Source organism: Nyctibius grandis, chromosome 2 (assembly GCF_013368605.1).
Source record: "Nyctibius grandis isolate bNycGra1 chromosome 2, bNycGra1.pri, whole genome shotgun sequence".
In the NCBI taxonomy this organism is placed as follows: Eukaryota; Metazoa; Chordata; class Aves; order Nyctibiiformes; family Nyctibiidae; genus Nyctibius; species Nyctibius grandis.
This window is the reverse complement of record NC_090659.1, coordinates 31,139,490-31,157,300: the sequence shown is the minus strand read 5'-3', so window position 1 is coordinate 31,157,300 and position 17,811 is coordinate 31,139,490. Positions and strand designations below refer to the sequence as shown.

Genomic DNA, 17,811 nt, shown 5'->3' with positions numbered 1-17,811 from the left:
AAAAGAACTGTATTTCAAGATCAGCTTCATTATGAAGCTCTGCTGGGATTTGATGTTTTTATTTTCTTACAGAGGAAAACTTATTTCTCTAAGAAGAGCTGCATCTCCTCACACATAAAATGAGCAAATATACAATTGTTCCCCCTAGTTTCAATTTGCATTTTACGATTAAAACTAGATTAGAATTTTATACATCACATCATTATTTAGAAACAAGCTGCTTTTATATTTCCCACAATTTCTGAATAAAAACAAAGCCACTCTTAGCTTTTCTTGTTACTACTTCAAATAATGCATATTAATATCGATACAAAAATATAGCCCCCTAAAACTTGTGTAACTGTCCTAACAGATCATCGCTACTACTTAGAACTAAATAATTTGTCAAAATTTTATCAAGACTGCTTCAGCTCTTAAAGCAAATCACAGCTGAGGTGGGAGGAGTGCAAAGGTAGCATAAAACCATGTTTTCCTTCCTTTAAAGTGTGTTTCATTGACAAGGTATACAACACAGGATCTTGTTATTTGAGAATAGCATTCAGAATCACAGAATAATTTCAGACAGAAGGGACCTTTGGAGATCATCTTGCCCAACTTACTGCTCAAATGGGACCAAATTCAGAGTCACATCAGGTCACACAGGACCCTGTCCAGTTTTGTGCTGAATATCTCCTAGGATGGAGAATCCATAACATCTCTCGACAGCCTATTCCAATATTTCATTATGCTCACCATGAACATTTTTTCTCCTAATATCTCATCAGAATTCCCTTTGCTGCAGCATGTGTCTGTTGCTTCTCATCCTTTTGCTGTGCATCTTTGAGAAGAGTCTGGTTCTACCTTCTGTACAGTCTCCCATCTCGTGGCTGTAGGCATCAATAAGGTCCCTCCTGAGCTCTCTCCCAGGCTGAGCAAGCTCAGCTCTAGGCCCCTCCTCATATATCAAGTGCTCCAGCTCCTGACCACCTTAGTGATCCTGAAGTAGACTCCCCCCATGACTTTTCTGCACACTAGGAAGCTCAAAACTAGACACAGAACTCCAGATGTGATCTCACAGATGTGGGCTAGAGGGGAATGATCACTTCCCTCAATATGCTGGCTAGGGTCTTATTAAATGCAGCCCAGCATCTAGTTAGGCTTTTTTTTTTTGCTGCCTGGGCACACACAGAACTCATGAAGATTTAAGCAGTTTTTATACTTTCTATCACAGCAGGCTTTGCCCATGGTCCACACTGTGGACAGCACTTTTCATACCCATGGTATGTTTGTAGAGGGCCCAATGCAGCGGGTCTCTGAGTTCCACATACTAGTGGAATGCGAACACATACAATGAAAGGCTGATTTGGGTAAAAACGTAGGTCAGGTAAGGTCCAGTGTTGATGGAATAAGTCATTTATACTTATAAGATAGGTCAGACTTAGAAATACAGAAAAATATATTTGCTATTGAAAAATGCAACCCTAGTGAAAAGTGCATACTTCTAATACTCAACATATAAATGCTAATGAAAATGAGTTCCTACACTCTTGTCCTTTCCCTGCTGAACCTAACCGTATGCCAGTTGCACTAATCATGATAATTTATCTTTTCCCGTGAGCTTATTTTGGCAGGAATTGGAAAAAAATCATCAAATTATTTCACAATAGGCCAATAAAAGCAAACAGAGGAAACTTATCTTTAGGTACAACTGTAGTATTAAGTATTTTTTGTTTGGATGCTAATTTACAGCCTGACTGAAAACTAATTGAAAAATGATGAAAGTATCTCTTTTACTTCAATGAGTTTAGAATCAGATCCTTAGAGGTAAAATTTTTATGCACGTTCTAGTGATTAACATTATAGAGAAATAAATAAATGGTTGCTGATCACTCTCCAAAAGACAATGTTTAGACAGCTTTTTTATTGTTGCAGAAAACAAATACACTTTCTAACATACTGTAATGAGCTGGCCAAGCTATTTTAAAATATCAGCTGTCTTTATGTGCAATAAAGTACGAAAAAAAGCGTCTCCTGACACATATTCTATATCCCTTGAGGTCTAATTTTCAGATTAATAGATTTTTTTTTTCTTTTTTTTCCTCCTATTTCCCTTTAAGGACTCAGATTTCCAGGCCCTCTAGAGCATCCTGCTGCATTTTCTGCCCTTTAAGAATAAACTTAAAGGCTGACAGACATTTTTTCATTTTCCTCTATTCTATAAAAAAGCTAACATCTTTCAGCATACAAATCTTGTAGTTCTAACTTTTTCTAATATATTTAAAAATCTATTCATTTATTAGTTTTTTTATTCACTTCAAAAGCCAAAACCAACCTTCCAGTACTTCTTATAAATTAGAATTAATTTTAAAAGCCTAACAGCATGACAAAGTATCAAATAAGAATTTTGCTAGATATTCCATGTTAAATAGAACAGCAATAACACTCTGAAATATAAATAAAATAATGATAGTAGTCTCCTGAGTGAATATATCCTATGGTGAAATTCATAGAGGTAAAAGAGGTTTTGCACACCATTTTGCACACCATTTAAGCCATAAAGTCATGTGTAGGGTTCTGCTATCAGAGGAGGTCCACAAAAATGCCAATGAACTCTCCAACATGCTGCAGAATCAGTTTCAGCTCCAGCCCTGTTCTGGGAGCTAGTTGATCCTGCTCCATCAGTGCTCCAGGGAATGTCTTGCAGCTGTCTGTATGAAAATAGAAGACCCTAGAGAATGTGAAGCATGACAGCATGGAGAAAGAGATGAGGCAAATACGCTCCTGAAGATTGTTTCTGAAAGTGTGAAAGCCAGCTCCCAATTTACTGACACCATACTTGGATTCTGGACTAGCGAACTTCTCCCTTTAAGCACATCAGAACACTAAACTGAAAAAAGTTCAGCTCCAAGTGCAAAATCTTTTATGATGTGCTTCAGCAGTACATTATCTGAAGATGTGCTACATGGGTCTTTTCATGCATATGTCAGTAATATGAAACTTCTTCCCACCTCTGTAGAACTTGAAATACACTATCCAAAAGGTTGAGGACTTCACGTTTACCTATAGTTTACACTTCTGATATAAACTAAATAGACAAACATAAGTGTCTGTGGCTGTAACTACAAGTTTTCATTCAACATGGGCATATTTAGAGTACACTGATTCATACCCCGTAACAGAGAACTACAAATTTTAATTTGGCAGTTACAGTGGCTTCTGTAAGAACACGTTATAAATTTGGAAAACTGTATTTTATTTCCAGAAAAATTGATGTTGGAAAAAAATTTGGACAGAAAACTTCCCATTCCTCTGATCTATCAGAATATTAATTGTAAGGTACATATGAAAATGCATGTATAATTATAAAGTTGTATACAAAAAACATGGTATGTAACCATGGGAAAGGATAGGTAAAAAATCCTCAAACAAGCAGAATGTCAGGTAAGCCCACTCTTTCATCTGAAGTCCATTAATTGCACAGTTTATAAACCAGTATTTTTCCTTAACAGTTATTTTACTATCATCAGCTGCACAAGATCCTCAGCTATTGAAAAATCAATTCAGTAATTAATAGTGAAAACAATCTCTTCATTCCGATTTTGTTTATTTCTCTAATTGACAGAAGATCAAACCTACTCTTTGAATAGTGACAAATTAATTGAGTAGAAATAAATTATCTGAATCTTTTTGGAGGACTACTTTAGGATGACACTACTCATTACCTAAAAGTATCTTTTCCTCCTCTTTGCTTAAAAGTCTCAGTAACTAGTTTGGCTGAAGGTCTCATTCTACATAAATAGTTTTTTTCAGATTAATCCCCTTCTGTCCACCTAACAGTACAGAGTCAACCTATACTCTTAAAACCAATAAGTAAAAGTAGGCACTGAAAATTGTTTGTAGTCAAATTCATTAGTAATATTACTTCTTATTGTAATACTTTTTACTAAATAAAATCTATTTTCATCTAGTACAAATGAAAGCCATGTTTTCAATAAAATGTGTTACAAAAAGTTTGGATGGACAGCATGCCTTGGCAAAATCCATGGACAAAATTTAAAATTTAAGGAGATTATGGTATTTGATCTCTTTGAATGGCATTGTTAATGATCTTCAAGCTTTGCACAGACTCCATGGTTCACTGCTTTTAGTAGAAATCTATTCCCACTGCAAGCCTTCCTCAAAATACAATGATGCCAAAGCAGAGTTTCTGAGTAAAGGCCTGTTGGCATCTTAAGTAAGAAGAGGTTTCCATTTTTCCATAATGTAGCTTAATGTAGTTACGCAACCACAGGAGAGGTATTACTATGATCTTTTACAGAATATAGAGATCTGGGGAGGTAAGCATTACTTTTGGATTTCCAGCTTCGATCATATCTGGCCTGACTTTTCAGAATAGCCAAGTACCCACAAGTCCAACTTCATCAACTCACATACTGCTGCAGACACTCCACATTAGAAAGCAGGGTGGGGGGGGTTTGAGAAACCTAAAATTGTTTGTCAGTTTTGAAAATTCTGCCTGCTACTTTCACCTAATAATCCTGTGACAGATTTAGGAGCAGAAGCAAAATTTCTTTACATTCATTTCCATGTATTAAGTGATATTAAGATGATCATTAGAGAAGAGTGAGCCAGTTAACAGAACTGCAGTCTATATTTAGACATTGATTCTTCCGTTTCATCAGAGAATGTATTAAATGTCACATTCTGTTGCACAGCCAATTAGAGAGGTAAGCACAACAAAAAAAGAGTTTTCCTGCTGGTTTTGTTACCAGCACAGCATGGGATCAAAAAAAGAAACAGGGCGACCCAGTCAGGAACATAAGTGAGAGGAAGACTGCAATAGTGCTGGCTTAACCAGCTAAAATATTTCAGTCTTGAGTTAATGCAGATATAGCACAGTTAATTTTAAAATATTTGTAACATTAACTGAAATTCTCAAGACTTATTAATTCAATCTCATATTTAAGTAAAAGATATCCACAGATAGAAGCACATTATGGATTTTATCTGCCAGAAGAATATGCTCAAATGAGGCATAAGTAAGAAAACCACATAATTCTGAACAAAGTATTTCACAACATAAAATTTTAAAACCAAAACAGTTCTGAAAAAGATGAAAAGATAATGTGCAAACAAGTCTTATTTGGCCCTCAACCTTTTCAAATGACATAACAGCTATTTTAATTTAGTGTCCTGTATAGGTGATACTGCAAGTATCACTTATTACTAAAATATATACATGCCATTTTAAAGATATTTTAATTAATAAAACACTATATAATTCTACACAGTAAATATTGCGATTATTAAACAGGATGAAACAAATAGTTTACTAATCTAGAAGGTAGAGCAAATAAAAAGTCTCAAAAATAGAAAGTTTAAAACACTGAAAAAAGGGAAATATAAGAAAACAAGCAGAATTAATCCTATGAGACATCTGCATATTTTGATATACTTGTTCTTATAAAACTGCTTAGTACAGATACTAGGCAAAATGTGTCCATTGTTTCTCCCTCTCTTTTTACTTTAAGCAAAGAGAAAGAATGTCAATATCTTCCTTATAATAAATCAGATTTTTTATTAGGAGGAAGAGGAAGAAGCAGAAGAGAATCTTATAATAGAAAGTCCTAAATTCAGTTTAGAACTGAACTGAATGGAAATTTAACACTGAAAAGTTTTGCACAGACAAGCCAAATCTTTTATATTGAGCAATTTTAAATCTAGAAGGCAGGTAATTACTTTCAAGATGTATAATACCAAATTACTTTTATTGCTACTGAGTAGCTAAAGTTTAGCCCCTTTTTTTCCCTTGCACATATATTTCCATATTTTTCTGTGTTTTCAAAGTAACACTGATGCAGTTTTGCTGACAGAACACTTGCATTAATGAGCTGTTTTTCTCTTTAAGATGACTGAGGAGCTTTTCATAACCCAACAGCAGCAGGATATAAGCCTCTCAGAAAGTTATTGCAGAAGCAACATAAGAAAAGGTACAAAACAGGATATCTTTCCTCGTGGCAACCTGGAGCTTACTATGCAATTCCTTCTTTCTCATGAGGTTTATATTTCAAACATTGGCTTGCATACTCTTACAGGACAATCAGCACAAGCAATAGAAAGATAAAGAGATCTGCCTTAAATACCAGCAAAATTATTAAATACTCTTTTTTTCCTCAATTAGTTATCTTAACATTTAATCCAATAATTGTGTTTACGGAATAAAGTAACTTAAGTAACAACTGCATGTATCGCAGCCTATCATCTCTCCTGTGTTCCTTGTTGAAATGTTTTAATACAGAACAAAGATCATGAAGCTTGAAACTTGAAAAATCAGCGTTTCTCATACCTTTTGTTTGATGATCATGTCGTTGATATCATCAAGGTCACCTACTACCACTCTCTGAGATTTTATCTCTCGATCCAGTCGAGAAAGCCAGTCAGTGAGTTCTGCCCATGCCTTATTGAAGTCAGCCAAGGCTGGAACTTCCAAAAGCACAGAAGATGGCATTTCTGGTTTGAAGGTGGTAGTTTCCTTGGTTACCCTGGTTTGTGTATCCACAGCAACAGTTTCACCAGGAGTTACTGAAAGAAAAAAAAATGCTAAAATTACTGAATAAATGAACTATGATAAATGTTTATTTCAGTAACATAATTTATACAGTAGAAACGGTAACACAGAAATAAGCTCATTTCTTGATATTATGTCTACTGGAAATACGAAAATTAAAACTAAAAGAATATATTATTTCATTTTTCCCACAGTATTTCTATTACAGTGTATGCTTAACATTCAGCATTCTCAGCATATTCAAATTTCAGCCTTAAAAGAGTAGTGGGACCTAGTAACACTAGCAAAGACCTCAGTGTAATGAGAACCCCTCACTCAAGGTCACTGAAGTATTATTACACATGAGTCATGTTCCAAAATCTAGTAGTGTGGTTGGATCTCTCAAGGCTAGAGACAGAAAAAAAGTTCGTTGCAATATCCAGTGTATCACAGCATGACCATGTGTCTAGGAACATGTTTCTTCCATGGTCTCCAGTCACTCTGTAGCTGTGAATTTGTCTCACCAACAATCTTCTCACTTATTGTTACCACCAGGTATTTCCCATAAGTTCTGTAACCAGCATGGGAGCTTATGCAAAAAGAAATTGAGCATTGGCCTATTCTTAATTTTTCCTTGTCATAACTTGAAAGTATTATGTGCTATTATTCAGACATTTATGGATATTTTTCCTTCTACATGGAGAAAATGGACACATCATCTCCTTTGTGTCCTTTCTTGCTCTGTTAACTGGGTTTTAAAGAATCTGTTAAATATTCATTGCTTGGATTGGGGAAGTACCTTTCTCTGCAGTCAAAAATGAGAGGTGCCACAGATAGCTATGATTAGACAGGGAGGCATGTAACATGAAATCATTCAGAATTTCAAGACTGATTTTTATTCTTGATTTTTGTTATTTACAAATAGATGGCTAAAAACTGTTGGGCTATTTTTTCCCCTCCACTAATCATGCAAAAGCAATTCATTATGCACAATATTATGGCAGAAGAGGCTACACTGAATTGCATTTGGTTAATTTTTTCTCATTTTTTAAAAAGTCCAGCTAAACATGAAAAATACTAAAACAGGGAAAACACAAGAACACATGGCGTTGCTTCACTGAGGTGCTAAATCATTACAAAAGAGAACATCTAAATACCTGCCCTTTAGAGTAGCTACAGAATCTCTATCTGAATTGACTGCCTAAACAACACAATAGCTAAACCAGAAAAGCTGAAATAAAGCTGTGTGGAGCATGCCCTTCATTTTCCAACATTGAACTGCAAAACATGGTTATTGAAAACTAAGCATAAATTTCCAAAGGACCAAGATGTTTGTTTGCATTTTTCCCAGTCTCCATATAGAGCACAGAAAACTTGTTTCCTGCACTCTTCATGTGGGCTAGCTTGTCTCTAACAGAAGAAAAAAAAAGTGTCACACCATGCACAGTAAGGTTTTTTTTTTGCTTTCTAGTACTTCTGAGAGTCTGATGGTTTTCCCCATTGGCATTCATGCCATTTCAGCAAAGTCTAAAAACTCAAGTAGCAGGCGAGGGTTCAACAGTTTGGCCATAAAACCACTTGAAACATTGTCCTAGTTTCAGCTGGGATAGAACTAATTTTCTTCTTACTAGCTAGAATAGTACTATGTTTTGGATTTAGTATGGAATTTTGGTATGAGAAGAATGTTGATAATACACTGATGTTTTTAGTTGTTGATAAGAAATCAAGGACTTTTCAACTCCCCATGCTTTGCTAGTGTGCAGGTACATGAGCATCTGGGAGGGAGTATAGCCAGAGCAACGGATCCAAACTGGCCAATGGGCTATTCCATATCATGCAGCTTCATGTTCAGTGTATAGGTGAGGGCTGGCCAGGAAGTCTTCCTTCCTGTCTTCCAAGGATTGTGGTTTCAGGGTTTCTCTCCTCTGTGATAGTTAGCCAGGGACGGGCTGGGCATCGGTCAGCGAGTGGTAAGCAGTTGCGTTGTGCACCACTTGTTTGTATATTCTACTATTATTTTTTACTTTATTTTATTTCAATTACTCAATTATTTTTGTCTCAAACCATGAGTCTTTTTACCTTTCTGATTCTCTCCCCCACTCCCAGGAGGACAGGGAAGAGTGATAATACCATGAGCAGCTGTGTGGTATTTAGCAGCCTGTTGGGTCAAACCATGAACAAAATTAAAACAATCAATAACATTAACTGATCTTGCCAAGAAATTTCGCAGCTATTTTTCACTAATAAGAAATATTTTGAGTTACTTCACTGGGGAATCAGTGACCCTCTTCAGCACTGTAGAAAGGGAAAAAACTGTGCCCAAGCATCTAAATGACTGTCACTGTAAAAGCACCATAAAATGCTGACAGCATTAAAAATACTGTGCAATTACAAACAATTTACCAAATCAACTAACATATATATTATTTATCTAGCCTGAATAAATAGCAATATTATGATACCAAAAGTGACTCCTGTGAATGATGATTTTTAATGACATACATTGCAATTAAATATATTTATCCACTCATCAATACCATTATTGCATTTCTGAAGTGCAATCCTTTCTGTGCTTTAAAATCATATACCTGTGGATAACTATGAAGAAAATTATTTATTGTAAAAGTCTATTCTAACACAACAAGGTTTTAATTAAAATCACACAAACAGATGAGAAAATGGATATATCTTTTTCTGACATGGAAAGAGGTTTGTAAGGGATTTTTTTGTAACACCACACTGTTTGCTATAAACGAGTATCTTTTACAGTTAAAGATTGGCAGTTCTTAATATACGAAGCAAAAGAGATAACCCTAAAGGATCTCTTTCCTTCACCCTTTAATTTCATTTCTTAAATTTTTACACACAGATGTGAATAATTAATAATAATAATCTGTACTCATCATGTTCTCTTCCATCTCCCTTGAAATTAATCCGGATATTTTCTGCCCTATTCTATTTCTTTTTACCTAAATTATGCAAACAAAGCAGAGATTGTTCTACTCAGTACTGATGAGGCCACATCTGGAGTACTGTGTCCAGTTCTGGGTTCCCCCGTAAAAGAGAGACATGGACAGACTGGAGAGAGTCCAGTGAAGGGCCACAATGGTGATTAAGGGACTGAAACTTCTCTCCTATGAGGAAAGCCTGAGAGAGTAGGGACTATTTAGCATAGAAAAGAGAAGACTCGGGGGGATCTCATCAACATGTATAAATATCTGAAGGGAGAGTGCAAAGAAGATGGAGCCAGGCTCTTTCCAGTGTTGCCCTGTGACAAGACAAGAAGCAATGAGAGCAAACTGAAACATAGGAGGTTCCCTCTGAATATCAGGAAATGCTTTTTGACTGTGAGGGTGACTGAGCCCTGGAAAATCTTGCCCAAAGAGGTTGTGGAGTCTCCATCCTTGGAGATATTCAAAAGCTGTCTGGCCATGATCCTGGGCAGCCTCCTCTAGGGTGAACCCCCTGAGCAGGCACTGAGTCGGCACTTCGAGCTTACAAACTTCAGTGGTCTCAAATAACTCCCAGAAAATCACTGAGAAAACAAAATAATAGTCATCAGTTTTTGTCTTCATTGTTCTGTCCAGAAAGTAAGGTTATGCTGGTTTTGGCTGGGATAGAGTTAATTTTCTTCTCAGTAGCTAGTACGGGGCTGTGGTTTTGATTTGTGCTGAAAACAGGGTTGATAATGCAGAGATGTTTTCGTTATTGCTGAGCAGTGCTTACACAGAGTCAAGGCCTTTCCTGCTTCTCACACCACCCCACCAGCGAGTAGGCTGGGGGTGCCCAATAAGTTGGGAGGGGACACAGACAGGACAGCTGACCTCAACTGACCAAAGGGATATTTCATACTATATATCATCATGCTCAGCATATAAAGCTGGGGGAAGAAGGAAGCAGGGGACATTTGGAGCGATGTCATTTGTCTTCCCCAGTAACCATTACGCGTGATGGAGCTCTGCTTTCCTGGGGATGGCTGAACATCTGCCTGCTGATGGGAAGTAGTGAACGAATTCCTTGTTTTGCTTTGCTTACGTGTGTGGCTTTTGCTTTACCTATTAAACTCAACCCATGAGTTTTATCACTTTTACTCTTCCGATTCTCTTCCCCATCCCACTGTGAGGGGAGTGAGTGGGTGGATGTGTGGGGCTTAGTTGCCAGCTGGCGTTAAACCATGACAAAGGTGAATTCAAAAAGAGTCACAGAATAATCATTGATATCCTCATAATTATACAGAGTGGTTTTCTTCCAATATAGTAATTGAAGTTTAATAGGAATGCCTTGGTTGTACCCTTTTCATGTTTACAGTCAGAAGGCTATTGTATTTTTCATCTTTGTTCAGTGGGGGGAGAAAATGGCAGAGAAGTCTTTGAGCATGTCTGTCTCTGATGAATGTCATTTAATTGCCTGAAGGACAAAAAACATGCAACATACAGCACCAACTAGAAAGAAATAATGAAAACTAAATATGCCATAATTTTTTACAGAAGTCAAAATATTGTATTTTTTTAAAAATTATTATTATGTTTGTTTTAATGTTGTCCTTTAGAGCTTTCTGTGCTTGATGTGTTTTTGTGCCTTCCTCTCTCTGAGCTGTATATTGAAAACCTATCTGACACCTAGAGAAAATTATATACCAAAGACATAAATTCACAGAATTGTCTATATTGTCTCACCCCTGGATGAGAATTCAACTACACAGATCAATCACAATTTCCTGTAACAATTCCAAAATGTCATCTCATTTCACCCTCTCCTCACATGAACTCCATAATACTGTAGGTCAAAGTGATTCAGAGCAAGGCTCATTATTTGCAGTGAAATATTCCGTATCGTCGTCAAGACACATGTGATTACTGAAAAATAGTTGAGTGTTTTAATCTAGAACTTCACCAAAGCAGTTAAGTGTGAAAAGTACACATAAGTATTGACTTCCAGTCTTTACCAAGGGACGGATACTTAGGCCCACTTCCATCTGGCCTAAAGTTCATGTAAAGGTCTTGGATTTCCTCTGTGACTTCAGAGATTCTTAGACAAGAGGAAAACAGTTGCTTAGTTTGGCATTCATGTAGGTTAAACAGATGTTGTCTTATCTCAGAGGAAATTTCTATTCTCATCAGTATTTCAGGTAAATTGAAGAAAAACTTTCTAAACTGGGACTCTACAGAGCCTCCATAAGTAGACTCAGGGTGTCCAATAAGACTGCCCGACATCTCTTAGCATTGCACATATTTTAGCTTGAGTATACACTCAAGAGCTTGCCAAATAATATTTATTTATTTATTTTTCCTCTAATGGCAGTTATTCCAGAAGAAGATATGCCTAATCTTCTAATGTTCATGGGTTTATTGCTCTGGATTTTGACTTTTTTATCCCTTTGCTGTAGTTCTTTTGCATCAAGATACTTGAAATACTACAGAGAGGACTATAAGGTACTAGCAGAAGTGCATTGCCCAGTTTATCTTCTTTAAAAGCTTCAAGATATGTTATCTACTGCTTCTGAGGATGGTAATAATCTGTTCCACTTTGAGCGGTTAAAATATTTGAATTATCAAATTATTTATAGCAATTACCTTTAGAAAGTGTTTGCACAGTATGTTTCTCTTCTGACATTTATCTCCTCTCAGAACAAAAATACCACTTGAAATAGTACATCTGCCCCGTATTTCTCTTTCTTTCAATGCTTGGGCAGATATGACATGGTTCATTCAACAGATGTGTATAAGTGATTTATTAAAATTACTAGAGAAATATAAATCAACATTAATTACACAATATGTAGCAAAAGATCTCAGTCTGAAACAATTTATACAGAATTGCACTGACAGTTTCTGTGACTCAAAGGGGATAGTTTGTTGGTTTTGTGGTTTTGTTTTTTTTTTTTGTTTGTTTGGCTTTTTTTTTGGTTTATTTTGGTTTGGGTTGGGTTTTTTTGTTGTTTTTTTTTGGGGGGGAGGTTAGGGGTTTTTTTGTTGTTGTTGTTTTGTTTTGTTTTGTGTTTTTGTGTTGTTTTTTTTTTTGTGTGGTTTTGTTTTGTTTTGTTTTTTTCCAGGATAATTAATTTATACATGCAAAACTAGAATCAAATTCTTTTTTTCAAATATCCGAGTAGCAAATTCTATCCTGCTGCAACACACCAAAATACAACTAAAAACTTAATCTCTCAACTTACTTAAAGGTCATACCAGTTCACTCCAGTGATATGATAAACCACAAAACCAAAAAGACAATTAGAATTTAAGACATTAAACCACACCAACCTGTAGCTTTTAACTTCTCATTAGCACTTTCTGCTGTTTAACAAAGAAGGAAACAACATAGAACAATAATAGGAGAAAAATAAAACAGAAAAATTAAATGTCTAACAAAAAGCTGAAAAACAATCTAACAATACTCTGAACTAGGTGTGAATTACAACTTGTTCTTGAACCTTGAAATGGTTCACTGGACAAAAGTCAAGAGTATATCGGTAATTTTTGCATCTTGAAAACTATCTGTAACGTTAAAATTTAAGAGTGAGAATAATAGGAACGTGTCATGAAATTGAAATTCAAATATTAAATGTAGAAATAAGAAAAGCAGAATGAAAACTGCAGGAAAGCACCTTTTCTGCTTCTTTTATTCTGCTTATTTCAGTGTTGTGTTTCAAGAGAGGGTCAAACTGACAACTTGGAACAAATCAGACTCCTTATTTAGGTACTGAACACAAACAGAATAGACAGGAAGAAAGACAACACTCCCAAAACAACCCCCTCCAACATCCCCCCTTCAACATCTCCTTTCAAGCCAAAGTTCTTAAGCAGAACTGACTCAGTTCACAGGAATGTTCCTAACCATCCTTTCGAATGTTTTAAGTAATGTTGAAGTTTTAATTATGTAAGGTAACTGTATCTACCAGGTCAAAACTTTCTGACAAAGAATAAATAACATAGTAACTGGATGTAGATTTTAATTCAATTTGCATGTCTAGCCTAGGGATTTAGTTCCATGGTTAGGAGTACCGATTAAGGCAAATGCCAGCCTTAAATCCTTTATACAATGAATAACAGTAACATACACACCCAACTATACTTCATTTCTGTTTTAGTCAAGGAATCCCAGCTGCATTTTACTCACTCTCAGGACAATAGAGGAAGAGTACCTGTACCCTGTGGCATATGTACACACAACACCGCTCAATGAATTCATTATTTTAACACAAGGAACATTGCCGTCTCTAGTAACAGACCAAATGAGTATTCCCTTTGTGGGCAAAACAGCAGTTCACTGATTTGGAGATGGCACACCAGGCAGGTTTTGCTTATTTCATGAAAAGCCTCAGTGCCATCTTAATAGCACTTCAGCCTTATGAACTTGATTGGGAACAACTAGACTCCACAGTAGCACACAGCTGAAGATCTATAATACTAAAGTGTATTTTTTCCTTTGATTTTTTTCTTATGCTGTGTCACTGCAGCTGATTTTCTACAGAGTTTGAGCATCCGTGCTCATATTCTTAAACTCCAAGCAGGCTTCCCTGAGAGAGATCTGGGAAGATGGTTCTGAAATTGATTTATTCCTTAGACTTGTCCCAGTGATAAATGAATAGTCTCATCTCTCTCTGTCCTTCAAAGTTAAGAGTACATTAAGTTCTCCCATGCAGTACAACCCTTCCATGCAAAGTGCTCACTGCCAATACCAATTTTGCAGAGGGGGCCACTGCTACCTGCAAGGTGTTCTGGGTCACAAAGGAGTTCTGAAAGAAAAGTAGTAGAAATACAGTGGACAACACAGCTCTGATTAACTAAAATAACTAATATAATTTTATTACCAAAAAAACCCCCAACTTTGAAATGTGAAAGCAAGGATGGAGTTTTTCTGGTGATCTGAACTCAGAATAAAATCTTCTCTTAATGTTGATCAAAAAATTATTGCCAACAGAATTCCACCCATGGCTCTAAATGTGGAAAATATGAATCCTTAGAGCATTGTATCTCTAAGCTAACATTTTCTTAACATTTTAATCAGCTTCTAAAGATAAAAAACATTTCAAAGTGAGTCTTTTTCTGCTTAAATAAAATATCAATGTCAGATTGATCAATGTCTGATTGTCTTAGCCTTGAATACTTAGTAAAAACAATTCCTAGCAAAAATGACCTAGTAACTGTATCACGGATATTTCATTGATAGTAATTTTTATAGAGTATAAATGGGTAACAGTTAGTACTTGATTTCATGAACATTTAGGGAACATTCACATTATGTGTTATTTTCATCAATTTAAAATACATGTGCCTCTACTTCCTTTATATACAAGCAGATCTTAATGATTCCTGACAAGTCATTATGGATTGTATGTAGTTTAGATTCTTACCAGTAAAAAAAAAAAAAGCTGATAGTTTACGAGATTATTATTTAGTTTAGATCTAAAATATTCTATGCAGTGAGATGAAGAGAGGGACCAAAACTAAAGACACTGTAATTCTTAGAGATTCAAAAGAAAGTAGAAGTGAAGGTTAAAAATTGTTAGGAGAAAAGAAAAAGATTTACAAGTGAATGTGTATTGCTATATTTGAAAAATAACCATAAAAGTTATGGTTTCTAATATGTTACTATTATTAGATTAATAAATAGCATCATAACTTTAAATTTATAGTAGAAAGTTGTGTCCTCTTTCTCAGTCTTATCTTTCTCTCTCATACAAGAGATCTGGTAGAATTTTCTTGCTGCCCTCCTTTTCATATGTAGAAGCGTGACTAAGCTGTTTATTGTACAACTCATTTTTCCAAATTTCTCCAAACACAACAGACAGATGTTTAGATATGTCTTTCACTCAGTGTAAAGAAAAGCTCTTGCTTTCACAAACACTGGATTGCAACGGGAATAAGAACATATGTCACTGTCTGTCAGAAAAATAGGTAGACTCTGTCAAACACTGAGAATTTCAGTGAGATAAATCATATAATTAAGCTTGCATACATCATAATGTAAATACCATTAAGGTGAAGTTAACTTAGTGGTGCACAGCAAAAAGTTAGAATTATGACCTGGTGTTGAGAGGAGCTTCTGCAAATACTTTCTCTGTATGCAAGCTACTAAAAAGTGGAACGTTAATGAATTATTTGATGAGACTACTGCCATCATAGTAGGCACTTCAAGATAATTTCCATGTACAGAGTTAAGAGTTTTAAAAACTTACCCTTTGTGGAAGAGAATCTGGTTGGTGAATACTTCAGCAAACTGGACATACATAAGTCCATGGGCCCTGATGGGATGCACCCATGAGTGCTGGGGGGAGCTGGCAGATGTCATTGCAAGGCCACTTTCTACAAACTTTGATGGATCATGGTGACTGAGAGAAGTGCCTGAAGACTGGAGGAAAGCAAATATCACTTCTATCTTCAAGAAGGACAATACAGAAGACCCAGGGAACCACAAGCCATTCAGCCTTACCTCGAACCCTAGGAAAGTGATGGAGCAACTAATCCTGGGAACCATTTCTAGGTACTGAAGCACAAAAAGCTGATCAGGAATAGTCAGCATGGATACAATAAGGGAAAGTTACGCTTGACCAAACTGATCACTTTCTCCAATGAAACGGCTGGCTTGGCAAATGCAGGGAGAACAGTGGATATCACCTGCCTTGATTTCAGTAAGGCTTTCAACACTGTCTCTCATAAGATTCTCATAGAGAAGCTGAAGAAGTATGGGCTAGATGAGCAGACAGTGAGCTGGACTGAAAACTGGCTGAATCACTGGGTCCACAGAGCAGTGATCAGTGGCATGAATTCTAGTCAGAGGCCACTAACTAGTGGTGTTCCCCAAGGGTCAATATTGTGTCCAATCCTATTTAACATCTCCCCTAAGGATCTAGATGATGGGACAGAGTGTACTCTCAGTAAGTTTGCAGATGACACAAAGCTGGGAGGAGTGGCCGCATTAAGAGGAGTGTTGCCAACAGGTGGAGAGAGGTGATCCTTCCCCTCTACTCAGCACCCAGAATACTGTGTCCAGCTCTGGGTTCCCCCGTACAAGAGAGACATGAACAGACTGGAGAGAGTCCAGTGAAGGACCACAATGGTGATTAAGGGACTGAAACTTCTCTCCTATGAGGAAAGCCTGAGAGAGTAGGAACTGTTTAGCGTAGAAAAGAGAAGACTCAGGGGGCATCTCATCAACATGTATAAATATCTGAAGGGAGAGTGCAAAGAAGATGGAGCCAGGCTCTTTCCAGTGACAAGACAAGAAGCAATGAGAGCAAACTGAAACACAGGAGGTTCCCTCTGAATATCAGGAAATGCTTTTTGACTGTGAGGGTGACTGAGCCCTGGAAAATCTTGCCCAAAGAGGTTGTGGAGTCTCCATCCTTGGAGATACTCAAAAGCTGCCTGGACATGATCCTGGGCAGCCTCCTCTAGGTCATCCTGCCTGAGCAGGGGGGTTGGACCAGATGACCTCCAGAGGTCCCTTCCCATTTCAACCATTCTGTGGTCCTGTAAAGTTATATTCTCAGTTCCAAACACTCTCTAAAAGTCAAATTGGAAATAATGTGAGGACAGAGAATGCTTTGGGAACAAAGCAGCTAAGACTGAACATAGTACACAGAAATAATCCTGGCATAGTGTATGTAAACATTCAACTAACTGCTCTACATGTGGTGGAAAAGCTTTAAATCTGCAGTACCCTATCCTAGTTAGACTATGACTTGAGCAGAGGCAGGCAGCATAAAACCAACTGAAGACTGTATATATATCTGTAAACTGATGTAGCATCAATAACCCTTGCTCTGCTTGGACCTATTGTTCTATTCAAATCTTCTGAAAGACAAACTGCTCCAAATTTCAGTCTCCTTTAGTAATATAGTGTCCATGGTATTGCCTGTGAACCTTTCCTTAGGCAAAGTTCAGACATGATTGATGGGCCCACTAAAAACTGAAAAGCAAAAGGCTAGAGTATAAATGGATCATTTATAGTGAGTGTAAAATTAAGGAGACACCAAAACTAAAAAAAGGTATCACAAGAACGCTTCCTATACTAGCTACATGGTGGTTCTAGATTTAATTCATTGTAGTATCATGGATTACAATACCAAGGCTAATTTAACTATCAGCACATACTTAAAAACTTAGGTGAAAACAATATTCTGAAATTATACTGGATACTCATTACAATATTGAGATAACGCTTAAAAATAGTCCACGTGAGGGGGGGTGGGGTGGGTGGGGGACAACAAACCACAAACCAAACAAAACCCAAAACCCAGTACATTCAATTTAATGGTTAAGATTCAAACATCTCCCTCTTCT

General features: G+C 36.6%; 1 protein-coding gene across 1 annotated transcript in view; it reads right to left on the bottom strand.

The window, feature by feature from the left end:
* The window catches only part of DMD (dystrophin), a 1,374,504-nt gene that overhangs the window by 383,246 nt on the left and 973,447 nt on the right, over window positions 1-17,811 (bottom strand). The window contains 1 exon segment of the mRNA XM_068422827.1: window positions 6,326-6,561. Coding sequence (XP_068278928.1) covers window positions 6,326-6,561 — 236 coding nt within the window.